We start from the raw sequence: 21,104 nt of genomic DNA on the forward strand, positions 1-21,104 counted from the left end.
CCGTCTCCACACAGGGCATTCTGTAGACTGGTCCTCTCCGTCTCTACACAGGGCATTCTGTAGACTGGTCCTCTCCGTCTCTACACAGGGCATTCTGTAGACTGGTCCTCTCCGTCTCTACACAGGGCATTCTGTAGACTGGTCCTATTGGTCTCTACACAGGGCATTCTGTAGACTGGTCCTCTCCGTCTCTACACAGGGCATTCTGTAGACTGGTCCTATTGGTCTCTACACAGGGCATTCTGTAGACTGGTCCTATTGGTCTCTACACAGGGCATTCTGTAGACTGGTCCTATTGGTCTCTACACAGGGCATTCTGTAGACTGGTCCTATCCTATCCAATTCGCACACTTATCAAGAAAACATCCCTGGTCCTCCCTACTGCCTCTGATCTGGAGGACTCACTAAACACACATGCTTTGTTTTTAACTGTCTGAGTGTTGGAGTGTGACCCTGGCTGTCCGTAAATAAAAAAATAAAAAGGAAATTGTGCCGTCTGGTTTGCTTAATATAAGGAATTTTTAATTATTCGTACTTTTACTTTTACTTTTGATACTTAAGTATATTTTAGCAACTACATTTACTTTTGATACTTAAGTATATTTAAAACCAAATACTTTTAGACTTTTACTCAAGTAGTATTTTACTGGGTGATTTTCACTTTTACTTGAGTCATTTTCTATTAAAGTATCTTTACTTTGACTCAAGTATGAGACTTGAATACTTTTTCCACCACTGGTTCGAATCCCCATGCCAACAAGGTGAAAAATCTGTCGATGTGCCCTTGAGTGAGGCACTTAACCCTGATTGCTCCAGGGTCACCGTTGATGGCTGACCCCCTGGCCGTGACCCCACTCTCTGAGGGTGTCTCAGGGGGAGTTGGGATATGGAAAAAGGACATTTCCAATTCACACATGTATAATACACACTGACTGGTATATTTTATTATTATTTACGAGACATTCATTTTAGTTTTAATAAAGTGACATACTTTTTTTAAATGTACTACCAATAACCCACATTACAACCTACCTATATACCTTTTCATTGTAGGTACCTGGGTGGATGGGGGCAGAGTCGTGTATTACAGTGTGTGAAACCTACAGTTGGACTTTAAACTCGCTTATATTAATATTTTATTTTTAAAAACCTGTTCAGTTTTAGCATATTGCTTGGACTTTTGCGACCAGTAGGCTAAGCAGATAGCCTACTTCTGAACGTTTTTAATTGAACAGGTGAGTCGTCACGTGACCACCCGTACACAGGATCCACAAGTAATTCTAGCAGCTGAACCGAAAGTCAAGCCTTGGGAGTTATTCTTTTGTTTAATTATAATATTTTATCCACTGGAGCCGGATGATATGATATAATCCTAGGGCCATTGCGATTGAAAGCTCGTAATAAGAAGGAAAGAGAAAGATGTCTTCGAACCAGTTGTCTTTCATTCTGGCATGTACTTTATGGAACAGGATGTCGGTGTGTGCTGGAGGTAAGATTCTATTCTGTCATTTAATCTATTGCTAAAGTTGTTTAATCTATTAAACTGAAAACCGATTGAATTGTGTGCTATTTGATTGATCAGAAAGTGTGACTTTTTTTGGCCACTAATTTATAAACCTTACCGCATGCTATCGTGCGTAGAGCGCATTTTTTGGAGAGGCGTTTTTGTACAGAAGATTTGAGATATGATTTGAGTTTCTAGCAAATTCCATTAGTATAGACCGTATAAACATTATGTAGCAGTGTAGCTTAGAATTCTTTGCACAGGTTGTTTATCGTCAAAAGGAAACGAAAGTAAAGGCTACTTGCATCAAAATATCGAACAAACAGCCTCTCTCTCTTTTAAGGATACATTACTCATTAAAATAAACAGAATTTGAAGATAAGAGACAGTTGCCAATCAGTTGGAGAAGAGACAACTAATCAATGAGAAGCACAGATCTGTCTGCTCTCAATACTGCAACCTATCAGTGTCATTCAGTCATGAGTTCTCTAGTCCAGTCGGCCACAATTGCTCCAATCTGGACATTGTACCCGGATATACAGCTCAGTGCTACATCATGTTAATAATAAATCATATACAGAATGTTAAAACAGAGTGTGTTTTTGTGAAGAAAGGAGGGGGGGGTGTAGAGGCACTTGGCGCAGTGGAGTAGAGGCACTTAAAGAAGTTACACACGCATTTAATGCAATTCTACATCATATTAGATGACTGGAGACTTCAGCAGAATATTTTTTTAATACCTCACAAATGATCGAAATGACAGGCTACTTTGACAAACTGAGAATCTGAGATCAATAAAAAACGACATTGTCTTGAATCCTTCAATCGGCCTAGGCCTAGGTGCGTGGAGACACACATATTGTGCAATATGAGGAGGAAATTATAGTCCTAAAAAAAAGCTTTCCAATTTCACTGATGCGCAGATCACTCACCGGCGATGGCCTATCTCTCTCTCTTGTTTTACTTTGTAAAACAATGCTGTTCGCTCAATGGGACTATTTGGAAGTTGATAACATATTTGGTAGCCTACAGACAGACTAGTCTTCTTTTTTTCAGCAGAATCCATTTGCTTTCCTACCTGTGTTTTCCCGCGATTGTATTTGAAATATTGCGAAAGGCCTGTTTTGGCTGCATGCTGTTGTTCACCGGACTGATTTGCAGCGCGCTCCCGACGGTAGGCATGACTTGTGATTGGGCTACATCCAATCCGCAGCTAGGCTATAAAAACAGGGTGTGGGGGGGAGATATTGATCCTCTGTGGCTAAGTAATAGGCCTACTACTCCTGGTGTAGTATTCTAAATTATTTCATTGCTTTATCAACAGACAGCAGTAATTATATAACTTTGGCAAATGTATTGCAATTTATCAGGGGTGCTGCGGTACCAGGAAATAAAGTTACGAAGTGCAACGCTGGAGAGATGAGAGTTGCAGGCTCATGTCTATCAGAGCAGAGAGAGGAAGAGAGGTCATAGAAAGTGAATCTCATTCTAGTTCAGAGATATACATGCCACAGGTTGGTCTATAGGCTGAGCAAACCACAAACCCCGGGCCTATGTTTTTTTTTTTAGGGAGAAGGAGAATTACAGAGGAGGCAACTTGAATTAATTCTGATTGATTTTATTATAATTTTTTTTACATTGCAAACAGTTACAATTATTTGTGATGGCACGAGATGTAAAGGATCCTGGGAAATGGGTTCCGGAACGAAACAGTGCAGCTCAAATGAAGCACTTTTATGTGTACAGCAGATGAATCAGAGCTAAGGAGTTCCCACAGGGCCTCTTAACTAGCCTGCTCATTACCATATCTGAATATGTTGACAAACTGGTCATTTTAGTACTGACTGACAGAGAGAGGGAGGGAGGGGGGGAACGAGAGTCTCCAAATCTGTGTACTCCTGTTGTTCTTTCTGCTGTGGGAGTTAAAGGGTTATGGCAGTGTATGCTCGCGAATAAATGAATGACCAGTTTCTATTTACACGTCTAACAGTGGTGTTTCAGGGCTGTTAAGGCCTACCCAATGGTTGTCCTGTATTCATTTTCTGTTTAATTGAAAGTTGTCAAAAGAAAATCGGAGGATACTGAAAATGTGCTACTCCGCAAAGTACCCATTTGCCCCACGAGTGAGCTGAGCTGCAAGTAAAAAAAATATTAACTGGGTGGAAAAAGCAAACAAGTTCACCTTCACGTTCCATTAAAGTTGACCTGTTCCAGTCACTGGGCAACCAGCAGCAATACTGCCCTCCTGCTCTGTTGAGTCATACCGTTTATAGACAATAGGCTCTGGCTGAGTCCCAAATGGCACCCTATGCCCTACATAGTGCACTACTTTTGAGCTGGGCCTGGTCAAAAGTAGTGCACTATATGGACAATAGGATGCCATTTGGGACGCAATCCCTCTGTATCCACAGACTGTATGCAAAGCATTGGCTCAGCACTTGGCTCTGTGCTTTAAATTAGCGAATGATGGTGTAATTTACATTAATTTGCTGATTGCGTAAATATTCAAAAGAAAGAAGCTCCAGAGTTCCCACACACTGCTCTGTAGCTCAATTGGTAGAGCACGGCGCTTGTAACGCCAGGGTAGTGGGTTCGATCCCCGGGACCACCCATACGTAAAAATGTATGCGCACATGACTGTAAGTCGCTTTGGATAAAAGCGTCTGCTAAATGGCATATTATTATTATTATTATTATTATTATTATTATTATTATTACTGTAGAGTCATGACATCAAGATCCAGTAACGTAGATCAACTTATTTAGAAAGCAGAGACACTCCAGGAGAATAAATAATAATAATAATAATAATAATATGCCATTTAGCAGACGTATGGGTGGTCCCGGGGATCGAACGCACTACCCTGGCGTTACAAGCGCCATGCTCTACCAATTGAGCTACAGAGGACCACTAAGATAGCTATACCTTTAATAAACAGTGCGTTTGGTGTCCCTGGCTCAAACGGAATGTACAGTTGAAGTCTGAAGTTTACATACACTTAGGTTGGAGTCATTAAAAACTCATTTTTCAACCACTCCACAAATTTCTTGTTAGCGAACTATAGTTTTGGCAAGTCGGTTAGGACATTTACTTTGTGCATGACACAAGTAATTTTTCCAACAATTGTTTACAGACAGATTATTTCACTTATAATTCACTGTATCACAATTCCAGTAGGTCAGAAGTTTACATACACTAAGTTGACTGTGCCTTTAAACAGCTTGGAAAATTCCAGAAGGGGAATGCTTGCAAGCCGAAGAACACCATCCCAACCGTGAAGCACGGGGGTGGCAGCATCATGCTGTGGGGGTGCTTTGCTGCAGGAGGGACTGATGCACTTCACAAAATAGATGGCATCATGAGGAAGGAAAATTATGTGGATATATTGAAGCAACATCTCAAGACATCAGTCAGGAAGTTAAAGCTTGGTCGCAAAGGGGTCTTCCAAATGGACAATGACCCCAAGCATACTTCCAAAGTTGTGGCAAAATGGCTTAAGGACAACGTCAAGGTATTGGAGTGGCCATCACAAAGCCCTGACCTCAATCCTATAGAGCATTTGTGGGCAGAACTGAAAAAGTGTGTGCGAGCAAGGAGGCCTAGAATCCTGACTCAGTTACACCAGCTCTGTCAGGAGGAATGGGCCAAAATTCACCCAACTTATTGTGGGAAGCTTGTGGAAGGCTACCCAAAACGTTTGACCCAAGTTAAACAATTTAAAGGCAATTCTACCAAATTCTAATTGAGTGTATGTAAACTTCTAACCCACTGGGAATGTGATGAAAGAAATAAAAGCTAAAATAAATAATTCTCTCTACTATTATTCTGACATTTCACATTCTTAAAATAAAGTGGTGATCCTAACTGACCTAAGACAGGGATTAAATGTCTAGGATTAAATGTCAGGAATTGTGAAAAACAGAGTTTAAATGTATTTGGCTAAGGTGTATGTAAACTTCCAACTTCAACTGTATATGTACATTCTCTATGACAAACACTAAGATAATCCTCCTCTGTTTCCCCTCCCGTTCCAGGTCAGAGCTGTGTGGATGAGCAGATGTTTAAAGAGCAGGTGTTCCATAAGGGAGAGAAGGGTCCATATGGGTTTGAAGAGCAGGTGTTCTATAAGGGAGAGAAGGGTCCATATGGGTTTAAAGAGCAGGTGTTCTATAAGGGAGAGAAGGGTCCATATGGGTTTAAAGAGCAGGTGTTCTATAAGGGAGAGAAGGGTCCATATGGGTTTAAAGAGCAGGTGTTCTATAAGGGAGAGAAGGGTCCATATGGGTTTAAAGAGCAGGTGTTCTATAAGGGAGAGAAGGGTCCATATGGGTTTAAAGAGCAGGTGTTCTATAAGGAAGAGAAGGGTCCATATGGGTTTAAAGAGCAGGTGTTCTATGAGGAAGAGAAGGGTCCATATGCTTCACAGATCTAATAACCCTAGGTAGGTGAAGGAAATATGATGGAGACTAGGCTGAGCTGTTGCTCACTCCTACCTACCCAGGCACATCTCCTACCTACCTACCTACCTACCTACCTACCTACCTACCTACCTACCTACTGATGTCTATTTTAAATGGATTATCAGATGAAATTGAGTTAATCATGAACATATAGTTAACATTCTTTGTGGCTAACTGAATTGGGCCGTTTTTTTTGTCTCTCTTCAAACACAGTGAAGGGGGCGGCACCAGGGTTGAATAGAGTTTGGGCTAGACCTTTGTCTCCTTGGTATCTTCTTGATTGATTACAGCTTGAGGGGGGGGAGGTTTGTGTTATTTAGGGGCTGTCACGTATAAGCTAAACATGAGTGTGTGTGCAAGACAGGGGAGCGGGTGATTGTTTGGAGTAATAGTTCAGCCGTCCTCAGGGACAAAGGAAGTGGGTGGAGCAATAAAAGAGCGGGAAAACTGAAGAGGACTATATAAGTTGGAGGGAGACCTTAAGAATGTGTGCCCCTCTGCAGACGGGTATCGGCTTTGTTGAAAACTTTAATAAAGTCATTTCTTGATGCAACGAAAACTCATTAAGACCTTATTTGTAATAAAGTATGGTGGTTATTTTCCACAACACTACCTACCTACCCAGGCACATCTTCTACCTACCTACCTACCTACCTACCTACCTACCTACCTACCTACCCAGGCACATCTTCTACCTACCTACCTACCTACCTACCTACCTACCTACCTACCTACCTACCTACCTACCCAGGCACATCTTCCTGGATAATGAAATGCAAACAAACACTGTAATAATGCAGGATAACTATTAAACAAGTTGTTATACATTCTTTACAGTCATAGTATTATTCATACAACACTATGGTAATAACCAAATAAATATAATAATATGGTAATAACATGGTAATAACCTAATAATAACAATAGTTTGGTTATACCAAATGTGATCGTAATGTGATAGAATATCCTCGAGGTGGCCAACTCATAATCTATTGTTGTTCCTAGTGAACTCATAATCTATTGTTGTTCCTAGCGAACTCATAATCTAGTGTTGTTCCTAGTGAACTCATAATCTAGTGTTGTTCCTAGTGAACTCATAATCTAGTGTTGTTCCTAGCCAACTCATAATCTATTGTTGTTCCTAGCCAACTCATAATCTATTGTTGTTCCTACTGAACTCATAATCTATTGTTGTTCCTAGTGAACTCATAATCTATTGTTGTTCCTAGTGAACTCATAATCTATTGTTGTTCCTAGTGAACTCATAATCTATTGTTGTTCCTAGCGAACTCATAATCTAGTGTTGTTCCTAGTGAACTCATAATCTAGTGTTGTTCCTAGCGAACTCATAATCTATTGTTGTTCCTAGCCAACTCATAATCTATTGTTGTTCCTAGCCAACTCATAATCTAGTGTTGTTCCTAGCCAACTCATAATCTATTGTTGTTCCTACTGAACTCATAATCTATTGTTGTTCCTAGTGAACTCATAATCTATTGTTGTTCCTAGTGAACTCATAATCTATTGTTGTTCCTAGTGAACTCATAATCTATTGTTGTTCCTAGCGAACTCATAATCTAGTGTTGTTCCTAGTGAACTCATAATCTAGTGTTGTTCCTAGTGAACTCATAATCTAGTGTTGTTCCTAGCCAACTCATAATCTATTGTTGTTCCTAGCCAACTCATAATCTAGTGTTGTTCCTAGCCAACTCATAATCTATTGTCGTTCCGCTAAGCGTTAGTTTCATATGCGTTGGGGTGGGGGGGTGTTAATTGGTATTTGCCACACCTGTAGAGAAGAGGTTTGTTTCAGTCAGTGTGCCTGCCTTCCAGCAGTGAGTTGGCTGGATCAGCCTTACAGGATTGGTCTGGGGACATGAAGGGCCTTGTTATTTTTTAGGTCCTGCAGTCAGTCAGTCAGTCAGTCAGTCAGTCAGTCAGTCACCATAGCAGGGTTTTTTCTTTATTTTTACTAGTACTGATTTTGCACATAGCTGCAGAAGAAGCTTTCAGTGATTGTGATGTGCTTGTGTTACCTACTTTAGGCTCTGGATAAGAGTGTCTGCTTAATGACTGAAATGTAAAATGTTGCAGTGGCTTGGTATTGTGAATTTCACTTAGCTGGAGGAACTTTATATTATTTTCAGTTTGTTAAATGTGTTAATTCATTCATTCATTCATTAATGCAGAATCGCTGTGCACCCAAGCCCCAGAGTTTCAGCTGCCCAGTGGTGGCCAGTCTGAGGTGTGGGAGACCCTGGGTTCCTCTGTGGCTCTGAACTGTACAGCCCTGCTGTCCTGGAACCAGACAGATCAACGGTGTGAAGCTACCTTCTCGACACTGCTCTGGAGCAAAGATGGGACCCCTCTCAACCTCAGCCTTTACCCACAGAACACATCCACCTGGTGAGTTCAACAGGACCTTGCAGATCGCATGTGGTCCTCTGTTGCTCAGCTGGTAGAGCACGGTGCTTGTAACGCCAGGGTAGTGGGTTCGATCCCCGGGACCACCCATACACACAAAAAAAAAGAATGTATGCACGCATGACTGTAAGTCGCTTTGGATAAAAGCGTCTGCTAAATGGCTTATTATTATAGTATTACATGTACACTGATCTACAGGTTGTCATTGCAAATAAGAATCTACTCTTGACTTATTTGTATAAATTAAGGTTAAATTACAAATAATGTTCTGCTTTTTCCCCCCCACAATGTCCAACCAATTACAATACAGAGGCCACCTTTTTGTTCTCCTGGCAGGACTCACAGCCCATCCCAGATGATGGTGAGCAGTGTGCTGCAGGTCCGGCTTAGAGAGCAGGCTGACTTTGGCCTCTACTCCTGTGAGGTGAGGAACACCTCTGCTGACTTCAGCCTGCAGAATACAGGTAAGAGACCAGGGGATTGTGGACTGTACATTTATACTATATCAGACATGTTGTCAAAGGCAATTCACAGTAGTGTGTGCGTACAATACTTATTTCAAATGTTAATTTCAAGACATTTAAAAACGCATTGATGTGATAACTGAGCCTGGGTGAATACAGATATGCTGTTTTATTGTTTAAAAAATGTTTAGGGGGTATATCAGCTTTAATATTGTAGCTTCCATGAATGTAATTGTCTGCATCATTTCCAATTCCGCATATATATTTTTTGTAAATATACACTACCGGTCAAAAGTTTTAGTACACCTACTCATTCAAGGGTTTTTCTTAATTTTTTACTATTTTCTACATTGTAGAATAATAGTGAAGACATCAAAACTATGAAATAACACATATGGAATCATGTAGTAACCAAAAAAGTGTTAAACATATCCAAATAATTTTATATTTGAGATTCTTCAAAGTAGCCACCCTTTGCCTTGATGACAGCTTTGCACACTCTTGGCATTCTCTCGACCAGCTTCTTGAGGTAGTCAACTGGAATGCATTTCAATTAACAGGTGTGCCTTGTTAATTTGTGGAATTTCTTTCCTTCTTAATGCGTTTGAGCCAATCAGTTGTGTTGTAACAAGGTAGGGGTGGTATACAGAAGATAGCCCTATTTGGTAAAAGACGTAGTGCATATTATGGCAAGAACAGCTCAAATAAGCAAAGAGAAATGACAGTCCATCATTACTTTAAGACATGAAGGTCTGTCAATTCCATAAAGTAAGTGTGGAAGAGGTGATGTTTTTAAAATTATTGTCGATCAACAATGAAAAGCCACTGGGGTCTGACAACTTGGATGGAACATGACTGAGGATAATAGCAGACGATATTGCCACTCCTATTTGCCATATCTTCAATTTAACCCTACTAGAAAGTGTGTGCCCTCAAGCCTGGAGGGAAGCAAAGGTTATTCCCCTACCTAAGAATAGTAAAGTCCCCTTAACTGGCTCAAATAGCCGACCAATTAGCCTGTTACCAACCCTTAGTAAACTATTGGAAAAAAATTGTGTTTGACCAAATACAATGCTATTTTACAGTAAACAAATTGACAACATACTTTCAGCACGCTTATAGGGAAGGACATTCAACACGCCCAGCACTTTATTATTTACAAATTACTGATGATTGGCTGAGAGAAATTGATGATAAAAAGATTGTGGGGGCTGTTTTGTTATACTTCAGTGCTCGATCATAGTCTGTTGCTGGAAAAATGTATGTGTTATGGTTTTACACCCCCTGCTATATTGTGTATAAAAGTTACCTGTCTAAAAGAACACAGAGGGTGTTCTTTAATGGAAGCCTCTCCAGCAAAATCCAGGTAGAATCAGGAATTCCCCAGGGAAGCTGTCTAGGACCCTTACTTTTTTCAATCTTTACTAATGACATGCAACTGGCTTTGAGTAAAGCCAATGTGTCTATGTATTTGGATGACTCAACACTATACACGTCAGCTACCACAGCGACTGAAACGACTGCAACACTTAACAAAGAGCCGCAGTTAGTTTCAGAATGGGTGGCAAGGAATAAGTTAGTCCTAAATATTTCAAAAAATAAAAGCATTGTATTTGGGAGAAATCATTTACTAAACCTGTGATGATGAGTTTCTAGGGTATCAAGTAATTCATGATGCAAGAAGATATTTAACACTTAGATGGAGAGTTCATTCAAGTATTTAATAGGTACCGTGGTTCGCATAACAAAAAACCTGTGCTTCGCCTCTTGACATTCGAACTAACTTGAACAAAGAAAACCTCTGTTTATATACTCTGTTACACGTTTCTTGAACAACATCTGTTAACCATCATTTGGCACTCCCTTCTTTGATGGTATTACCCTGTACCCAAGTCAGTTTATTACTATCTATCAATCGTTCTAAGATAAACCACCAGTAATCTCCCTTGACATAATGGAATCCTTGTTATTCAGACAATGTGGCACCAAGTCACTTATCTACCTTGTTCCTACGACACTGTGAAATGACATCATAACAAAACCCTAAACCTCAACTAAATCTTGTAATTAATAATGTGGAAATTGAGCGAGTTGAGGAGACTAAATTGCTTGGAGTAACCCTGGATTGTAAACTGTCATGGTCAAAACATATTGATACAACAGTAGCTAGGATGGGGAGAAATCTGTCCATAATAAAGCGCTGCTCTGCCTTCTTAACACCACTATCAACAAGGCAGGTCCTACAGGCCCTATTTTTGTCGCACCTGGACTACTGTTCAGTCGTGTGGTCAGGTGCCACAAAGAGGGACTTAGGAAAATTGCAATTGGCTCAGAACAGGGCAGCACGGCTGGCCCTTGGATGTACACAGAATGCTAACATTAATAATATGCATGTCTATCTCTCCTGGCTTAAAGTGGAGGAGGGAAGTATGAAAAATGTATGCACTCACTAACTGTAAATCGCTCTGGATAAGAGCGTCTGCTAAATGACTAAAATGTAAATGTAAATGAGATTGACTTCATCACTACTGTATTTGTGAGAGGTATTGACATGTTGAATGCACCGTGCTGTCTGTTTGAACGACTGGCACACAGCTCAGACACCCGTGCATATCCCACAAGACATGCCACCATAGGTCTCTTCACAATCCCCAAGTCCAGAACACACTATGGGAGGCACACAGTACTACATAGAGCCATGACTACATGGAACTCTATTCCACATCAAGTAACTCATGCCAGCAGTAAAATTAGATTTAAAAAATAGATAAAAATACACCTTATGGAACAGCGGGGACTGTGAAGCAACACAAACATAGGCACAGACACACACACACACACGATAACATACGCACTATACACACACACGTACACATGGATTTTGTGTTGTAGATATGTGGTAGTGGAGTAGGGGCCTGAGGGCACACACTTAATATGTTGTGAAATCTGTTATGTATTGTAATGTTTTTAAAATGTATAACTGCCTTAATTTTGCTGGACCCCAGGAAGATTTTTGGTTCCAACCGCCGTGTCTTTGTGAGAACCAGAGTAGGTGAACGGATGATCTCCGCATGTGTGGTTCCCACTGTGAAGCATGGAGGAGGAGGTGTGATGGTGTGGGGGTACTTTGCTGGTGACACTGTCTGTGATTTATTTAGAATTCAAGGCACATTCTGCAGAGATACGCCATCCCATCTGGTTTGCGCTTAGTGGGACTATAATTTGTTTTTCAACAGGACAATGACCCAGAACACACCTCCAGGCTGTGTAAGGGCTATTTGACCAAGAAGGAGAGTGATGGAGTGCTGCATCAGATGACCTGGCCTCCACAATCCCCCGACCTCAACCCAATTGAGATGGTTTGGGATGAGTTGGACCGCAGAGTGAAGGAAAAGCAGTCAACAAGTGCTCAGCATATGTGGGAACTCCTTCAAGAATGTTGGAAAAGCATTCCTCATTAAGCTGGTTGAGAGAATGCCAATAGTGTGCAAAGCTGTCATCAAGGCAAAGGGTGGCTACTTTGAAGAATCTAAAATATAAAATATATTTTGATTTGTTTAACACTTTTTTGGGTTACTACATGATTACATATTTGTTATTTCATAGTTTTGATGTCTTCACTATTATTCTACAATGTAGAATATAGTAAAAATAAAGAAAAACCCTTGAATGAGTAGGTGTGTCCAAACTTTTGACTGGTAGTGTATATATTATATATATATATATGTTGTACAAATATATTTTCCATTATTATGTTCCCCTAACCCCTCCCCTAATTGGAGTAAACTAATGGACAACACTTAGGCTTCTACTTTCATCTTAAACATACTATATGCTGTTTTATTAATGACTCATGATTGTTGGTGTCATGTTTGTGTGTTCACAGCCCAGCCCAGTCACACAGCGGCAGTGATAGCAGCCATCAGTCTCTTCCTTCTCCTGACTGTAGCTGCTGTCGTCTACTCCAGGTGCCGTCTCAACGTCACACTCTGGTACCGGAACTCCTATGGAGACTATGAGATCGACGGTGAGGAGTGAGGACATCCCCACTGCAGTGGTTAAAACACAGTGTGAGCCCACTTTCGTACTGTAGGTGGGCTAATGTTAGTTGTACATATGTAGGATTTTAATTTGAGCCAGTTTGCTACATCAGAAAAATTGTCTAACAGCAAATATGAATTATTACGTGGATTATAATGAATGTATTTTTTTTTTTTGCGGGGGGGTGGGTTGGATACATTTTTCCATAGGGCAAATCAATTCTGACATTTTAAAGTGGAAATTAAAAACTTTAGAAGCCTTTTTAAACCTCAATTACACTACACGTTTGCATTTCATATTTGCAGGAAAAGATTAAGGCATCTGTAGGTATCGGTAAACTGATTCAAGTAGTATTGGGGGTTACAATGTATTGAACATATCAAAGATACTGTATATTATTATTTTCTTGCAATGATTGTCATATGTGGTTGTAAGAAGGGTTTACTCAGGATCGTGACACTGAATTGTGGTAACAGTGTCATAAGGCCTGCGTAACACTGTCATAAGGCCTGCGTAACACTGTCATAAGGCCTGCGTAACACTGTCATAAGGCCTGCGTAACACTGTCATAAGGCCTGCGTAACACTGTCATAAAGCCTTCATAACACTGTCATAAAGCCTGCATAACACTGTCATAAGGCCTGCGTAACACTGTCATAAGGCCTGCGTAACACTGTCATAAGGCCTGCGTAACACTGTCATAAGGCCTGCGTAACACTGTCATAAAGCCTGCGTAACACTGTCATAAGGCCTGCGTAACACTGTCATAAGGCCTGCGTAACACTGTCATAAGGCCTGCGTAACACTGTCATAAGGCCTGCATAACACTGTCATAAAGCCTGCGTAACACTGTCATAAAGCCTGCGTAACACTGTCATAAAGCCTGCGTAACACTGTCATAAGGCCTGCGTAACACTGTCATAAGGCCTGCGTAACACTGTCATAAGGCCTGCGTAACACTGTCATAAGGCCTGCATAACACTGTCATAAAGCCTGCGTAACACTGTCATAAAGCCTGCGTAACACTGTCATAAGGCCTGCGTAACACTGTCATAAGGCCTGCATAACACTGTCATAAAGCCTGCGTAACACTGTCATAAAGCCTGCGTAACACTGTCATAAAGCCTGCGTAACACTGTCATAAAGCCTGCGTAACACTGTCATAAAGCCTGCATAACACTGTCATAAAGCCTGCATAACACTGTCATAAAGCCTGCATAACACTGTCATAAAGCCTGCATAACACTGTCATAAAGCCTGCGTAACACTGTCATAAGGCCTGCGTAACACTGTCATAAGGCCTGCGTAACACTGTCATAAAGCCTGCGTAACACTGTCATAAGGCCTGCGTAACACTGTCATAAGGCCTGCGTAACACTGTCATAAGGCCTGCGTAACACTGTCATAAGGCCTGCATAACACTGTCATAAAGCCTGCGTAACACTGTCATAAAGCCTGCGTAACACTGTCATAAAGCCTGCGTAACACTGTCATAAAGCCTGCGTAACACTGTCATAAAGCCTGCATAACACTGTCATAAAGCCTGCATAACACTGTCATAAAGCCTGCATAACACTGTCATAAAGCCTGCATAACACTGTCATAAAGCCTGCATAACACTGTCATAAAGCCTGCGTAACACTGTCATAAGGCCTGCGTAACACTGTCATAAAGCCTGCATAACACTGTCATAAAGCCTGCATAACACTGTCATAAGGCCAAATGTAAAATAAGCTATGTTATAATGTCTCTCTGTTTGTCATCAGATGGGAAGCTGCATGACGCCTACATCTCCTATGTGAACAATGAATACGACAGAAAGTTGGTCAACTTCATCCTCAAACCTCACCTGGTCAACAAATCTGGACATAAGCTACACCTCAATGATAACAACATCCTACCTGGGGATGGTAATGATGACACAACATAACCCTCAGTCCGTTTGACTCTTACATAAAAAAAAAAAAACGTTTTGGTCATTTAGCAGACGCGCGTATCCAGAGCAACTTACAGGAGCAATTATGGTTAAGTGCCTTGTTTAAGGGCACATCGACAGATTTTTCACACAGTCGGCTTGGGGATTAGAACCAGCGACCTTTCGGGTACTGGCACAACGCTTTTACCCACTAAGCTACCTGCCGCCCTGAAAGTCTTCATGTTGACCTTCTTCTTCTTCTTCTTCTTCTCTGGCAGAGCCGTCTGCTGAGTTGCTGATGAACATTAGTCACTGTCGACGCCTCATCGTAGTGATGTCACACGCCTACCTAGAACAGGACTGGTGCTGTAACAACTTTAGGTAGGTATGCAGATAGCTCATCATTATGCCTATGTAAAAAATGATGCTAACCGCTAATGCTAATGCTAGTTGTGTCCCTGTGTGGTCCTCTCTTAGCTTAGCATGCTAACCGCTAATGCTAATTTTGTCCCTGTGTGGTCCTCTCTTAGCTTAGCAGGCTAATGATAATGCCACTAATGCTACAGCGTCACTATGTGTTTACCCATGTCCGTAAAGAACAGGGACAACTGCAACTGATGTCTGTACAAAACCCTCAGCATAGCATGATCTAGCTGACTGCTAATGCTAGTTGCTAATATCCCTGTGTTGTCCACCCTCTCAGACAGGCTAATATCCCTGTGTTGTCCACACTCTCAGACAGTCTAATGTCTCTGTGTTGTCCACCCTCTCAGACAGTCTAATGTCGTTGTGTTGTCCACCCTCTCAGACAGTCTGTCTCTGTGTTGTCCACCCTCTCAGACAGTCTAATGTCTCTGTGTTGTCCACCCTCTCAGACAGTCTAATGTCTCTGTGTTGTCCACCCTCTCAGACAGTCTAATGTCTCTGTGTTGTCCACACTCTCAGACAGTCTAATGTCTCTGTGTTGTCCACCCTCTCAGACAGTCTAATGTCGTTGTGTTGTCCACCCTCTCAGACAGTCTAATGTCTCTGTGTTGTCCACCCTCTCAGACAGTCTAATGTCTCTGTGTTGTCCATCCTCTCAGACAGTCTAATGTCTCTGTGTTGTCCACCCTCTCAGACAGTCTAATGTCTCTGTGTTGTCCATCCTCTCAGACAGTCTAATGTCTCTGTGTTGTCCACCCTCTCAGACAGTCTAATGTCGCTGTGTTGTCCACCCTCTCAGACAGTCTAATGTCTCTGTGTTGTCCACCCTCTCAGACATCTAATGTCTCTGTGTTGTCCACCCTCTCAGACAGGCTAATGTCACTGTGTTGTCCACCCTCTCAGACAGTCTAATGTCTCTGTGTTGTCCACCCTCTCAGACAGTCTAATGTCTCTGTGTTGTCCACCCTCTCAGACAGTCTAATGTCTCTGTGTTGTCCACCCTCTCAGACAGGCTAATGTCGTTGTGTTGTCCACCCTCTCAGACAGTCTAATGTCTCTATGTTGTCCACCCTCTCAGACAGTCTAATGTCTCTGTGTTGTCCACCCTCTCAGACAGTCTAATGTCTCTGTGTTGTCCACCCTCTCAGACAGTCTAATGTCTCTGTGTTGTCCACCCTCTCAGACAGTCTAATGTCTCTGTGTTGTCCACCCTCTCAGACAGTCTAATGTCTCTGTGTTGTCCACCCTCTCAGACAGTCTAATGTCTCTGTGTTGTCCACCCTCTCAGACAGGCTAATGTCTCTGTGTTGTCCACCCTCTCAGACAAGGCCTTCTGCACCTGCTGGAGCTGTCCCAGAGGCCCATCATCATCATCACATTGGAGGGTCAGGTCAAACACATGAGACCTGATGTGGTCCAGCAGATCAGAGAACACCAACACAGACTCACCTTGCTCACCTGGTCAGGATCACACTCCATGGTGATTCAACCTAGCCCTATTTCTAACCCTGACCCTAGCCCTATCTCTAACCCTGACCCTAGCCCTATCTCTAACCCTGGTCCTGACCCTAGCCCTATCTCTAACCCTGGTCCTGACCCTAGCCCTATCCCTAACCCTGGTCCTGACCCTAGCCCTATCTCTAACCCTGACCCTAGCCCTATCTCTAACCCTGACCCTAGCCCTATCTCTAACGCTGGTCCTGACCCTAGCCCTATCTCTAACCCGGGTCCTGACCCTAGCCCTATCTCTAACCCTGGTCCTGACCCTAGCCCTATCTCTAACCCTGACCCTGACCCTAGCCCTATCTCTAACCCTCACCCTAGCCCTATCTCTAACCCTGACCCTAGCCCTTAGCCCTGACCCTAGCCCTATCTCTAACCCTGACCCTAGCCCTATCTCTAACGCTGGTCCTGACCCTAGCCCTATCTCTAACCTGGGTCCTGACCCTAGCCCTATCTCTAACCCTGGTCCTGACCCTAGCCCTATCTCTAACCCTGGTCCTGACCCTAGCCCTATCTCTAACCCTGACCCTGACCCTAGCCCTATATCTACCCCTCACCCTAGCCCTATCTCTAACCCTGACCCTAGCCCTTAGCCCTGACCCTAGCCCTATCTCTAGCCCTGACCGTAACACATGAAGCCTGACGTGGTCCACCAGGTCATAGAATGGTTAGGATCACCTCATTATCTTCCAATGCTACAGCTTAGTTATTGTGTCATATGACAACTGGCAAATATGTTTTTTTCACATTACTTATCCAAGCTTTACTGTGCTGGCCTGGTTAAGCATCCACTATTGTTGCTGGAACTGTGCTGGAAACAGGACAATGTGAAAAGACGGGGTCTATCCAAACCAGCCCATCACTGTATGGTAATAACGTTCTTTTACGTTCTGGTCATTTTTTCCCAGTCCCACAAAAAACGCAACAAAGTGCATATGCAAAGCCCTCACTCTTACTCAGAAAATTATTCCAGTGTCTGCCTGCCAGCTGAAAGTCTTTACCAGTGTGTGTGTAGGCTACCAGCCCCTCCCCCTCCCTCCAGTGTAGGCTAGCTGCCCCTCCCCCTCCCTCCAGTGTAGGCTACCAGCCCCTCCCCCTCCCTCCAGTGTAGGCTACCAGCCCCTCCCCCTCCCTCCAGTGTAGGCTACCAGCCCCTCCCCCTCCCTCCAGTGTAGGCTAGCTGCCCCTCCCCCTCCCTCCAGTGTAGGCTAGCTGCCCCTCCCCCTCCCTCCAGTGTAGGCTACCTGCCCCTCCCCCTCCCTCCAGTGTAGGCTACCAGCCCCTCCCCCTCCCTCCAGTGTAGGCTACCAGCCCCTCCCCCTCCCTCCAGTGTAGGCTAGCTGCCCCTCCCCCTCCCTCCAGTGTAGGCTAGCTGCCCCTCCCCTCCCTCCAGTGTAGGCTACCTGCCCCTCCCCCTCCCTCCAGTGTAGGCTACCTGCCCCTCCCCTCCCTCCAGTGTAGTCTAGCTGCCCCTCCCCTCCCTCCAGTGTAGGCTAGCTGCCCCTCCCCCCTCCCTCCAGTGTAGGCTAGCTGCCCCTCCCCCCTCCCTCCAGTGTAGGCTAGCTGCCCCTCCCCCTCCCTCCAGTGTAGGCTACCTGCCCCTCCCCCTCCCTCCAGTGTAGGCTACCTGCCCCTCCCCTCCCTCCAGTGTAGGCTACCTGCCCCTCCCCCTCCCTCCAGTGTAGGCTACCTGCCCCTCCCCCTCCCTCCAGTGTAGGCTACCTGCCCCTCCCCCTCCCTCTGAAACATGTATAGTCTACTGTAGCTACTGACGTTACAGGCTTGATTCAGAAATTAGGGAGAGAGATTTTTAGTTAGAGAACAGTGGATTAACTTTTTCAATGCTAGTAAAGGATACTGTAGTTGTTTTACATTGGACGTGTTTTTATTTTAATTCTGGTGCCGCTCTGCACACACAAGCCTGTTAGCTAGCTAGCCTGTTAGCTAGCTCTGGTCCAGCTCTCAAATTCTAGGCAGCATTATGTATAATATAATGTGACTGAGAGTCATGATCAACGGCTAGCTCCGGTCCAACGTTAGTGAAGCCAACTCTCTGAAGTTCAAAGACATTCAAAGTTCCTTCACAGAAGCTGCTCCTCCGTAGGTATAATTCTGTGGGTCTAATTCAGATAACACACGTCATAACAACAAGATGCCCAGCGCTTCATACCCAGCGCTCTCCTCACCAGGAACATTTCAGTCGCATGTTGCACCCTACACTACACTTGTCTGTTCAATGCATGTACATAGCTTGCCTGCTCCATAACAAGTTGCTCTATCCATTGCTGAAGTCATTTCATGTTGAGCTAAACCTCGATTTCAGAGGTTTAAAAACTGGTACTTTTTTGGGGTTCAAACTGGTTCAGAACTTTATATTGCTGGTCAGAACAGTGGAAAGGCTAACTGGACTGTATACTGTGCTGTGTCTCCCCAGCCGCCATCGTCAGTGTTCTGGAAGGAGTTGGCCCTGGCCATGCCTCGTAAGGTTGTGTTCCACAGCGACGCGGCAGGGGACCCACAGACCCTCTTCCAAGACGATAAGGACCCCATGCTCACCCTCAACCCAGACTACCTGGACTGTCGCCCTGACCCCGACCCTGCAGGAGACCTGGGTAAGACCATGTGACTGGCTGGCAACAGGGTTGGGTGCTATTGGCGCTGGATTACAATGCTAATTCCATTTCAGATTGGGTCAATTCCATTTCAATTCCGTCAATTCAATAAATTAAAATGGAATTGACCCCAAACCTAATCCACCAGGACCAATACCATTTTGTGTTATGTAATGTAATCGTATCCATGCACCAGTGGAGGCTGCTGAGGGGAGGACGGCTCATAATAATGGCTGGAACGGAGCAAATGGAATGGCATCAAACATAGAAACCATGTGTTTGATGTACTTGATACCATTCCACTAACTCCGCTCCAGCCATTACCACAAGCTCGTCCTCCCCAATTAAGGTGTCGCCAAGCTTCGAGAAAGCTACAATGCTTCACCCTAAAGCCCCTGTAGAACTAAGATTGCTGACCTACAGCGTCGATCCACACATTTCTTCAACCAAATGACTAAATCTCCTCGTTCACCCTCTCCTTTCTTCTCTCCTTTTCTCCAGGCCTGCGTCTCCCAGTCCACAAGGCCCCGACACCAAGAGTCCCTGTGCTGCCAATGTTCCCCTCTGTCCCTGCATCCCTGACTGAGCCCAAACCCTCAGATATAGATGTATCGGACCTGGGATCGCGCAACTATGGAGCTCGCAATGACTTCTACTGCCTGGTCACAGAGGACATCTGAGCTAAACTGTAGCCCCTGAAGAAAAAAGAAGAACAAGATCTCCAATTTCTACTCTCCCAGAAGGAAATAGGTCACTTCAGTCTGAAACATGTTCTCTCAACAACACCATTACTTCACAGTGTATGTTACATTTCTAAAAAGTGAAAACATTTTTGTTCTTTGAACAACTTTGATTTTATCTCAGATTTATTACATTTGTGCTTATATTAAACTGAGTGTACAAACAATAGGAACACCTGCTCTTTCCATGACATAGACTGACCAGGTGAATCCAGGTGAAAGCTATGATCCCTTATTGATGTCACTTGTTAAATCCACTTCAATCAGTGTCGATGAAGGGGAGGAGACCGGTTAAAGAAGGATTTAAGTCTTGAGACAATTGAGACATGGATGTGTGCCATTCGGAGGGTGAATGGGCATGATAAAAGATTTAGGTGCCTTTTGAACAGGGTATGGTAGTAGGTGCCAGGTGCACCGGTTTGTGTCAAGAACTGCAATGCTGCTGGGTTTTTCACGCTCAACAGTTTCCCCGTGTGTATCAAGAATGGTCCACCACCTAAAGGACATCCAGCCAACTTGACACAACTGTGGGAAGCATTTGAAGTCAACATGGGGCAGTATCCCTGTGGAACGCTTTCGACACCTTGTAGAGTCCACGCCGCAACGAACTGAGGCTGTTCTGAGGACAAAAAGGGGCGGTGCAACTCAATATTAGGAAGGTGTTCTTAATGTTTTGTACACTCAGTGTATAAAATTTCATTCCAATGATCATTTCACTGACATTTTTTGAAGGACCTTGGTGTTTACACTTCATGCTATTATATGCAATTTGTATAAGATACCTGTTATGTGAACTGTGTGTGAAAAATATATAAAGTTGTTGAGTGGTCTGCTGAAGTATTCTGTGATTTTGTTTTAATGTTAACGTGGAAATACATTCATTCTAATTTCATAGGGTTTGTTTAGAATTATGTTCAATAGAAATATTTAAGACAAAAGCTACCCCTTGTGTAGTTTAGGGCAATTTACTGGTCCAGCCCGTTTCATATGTAAGTCACCTTGCATGAGCCTTTG

The 21,104-nt window shown here is 43.4% G+C and overlaps 1 protein-coding gene across 2 annotated transcripts; it reads left to right on the forward strand.

The window, feature by feature from the left end:
- Positions 1-1,226: 1,226 nt before the first annotated feature.
- Positions 1,227-20,312, forward strand: sigirr (single immunoglobulin and toll-interleukin 1 receptor (TIR) domain). 2 transcript variants are annotated; one of them, XM_041836855.2, is made up of 9 exons: positions 1,227-1,489; positions 8,155-8,371; positions 8,726-8,853; positions 12,740-12,880; positions 14,661-14,804; positions 15,088-15,190; positions 16,559-16,715; positions 19,173-19,350; positions 19,852-20,312. In XM_041836855.2, exons 1-9 carry the CDS (start codon positions 1,420-1,422, stop codon positions 20,028-20,030), a joined length of 1,317 nt encoding a protein of 438 aa, XP_041692789.2. In that variant the 5' UTR covers positions 1,227-1,419; the 3' UTR covers positions 20,031-20,312. The 2 variants fall into 2 exon arrangements, with proteins under 2 accessions (XP_041692789.2, XP_041692790.2); XM_041836856.2 differs by lacking the exon at positions 16,559-16,715 and having other exon boundaries at positions 19,852-20,020.
- Positions 20,313-21,104: the final 792 nt, after the last annotated feature.

The sequence above is a fragment of the Coregonus clupeaformis genome, unplaced genomic scaffold, assembly GCF_020615455.1.
Source record: "Coregonus clupeaformis isolate EN_2021a unplaced genomic scaffold, ASM2061545v1 scaf0667, whole genome shotgun sequence".
Lineage (NCBI taxonomy): Eukaryota > Metazoa > Chordata > Actinopteri > Salmoniformes > Salmonidae > Coregonus > Coregonus clupeaformis.

Coding starts and splice junctions, on each gene's coding strand:
- sigirr (XM_041836855.2), top strand. CDS start 1,420: ATGTCTTCGAACCAGTTGTCTTTCATTCTGGCATGTACTTTATGGAAC. Junction 8,372..8,725: donor CCACAGAACACATCCACCTG/GTGAGTTCAACA, acceptor TTCTCCTGGCAG/GACTCACAGCCCATCCCAGA. Junction 14,805..15,087: donor CAACATCCTACCTGGGGATG/GTAATGATGACA, acceptor CTTCTCTGGCAG/AGCCGTCTGCTGAGTTGCTG.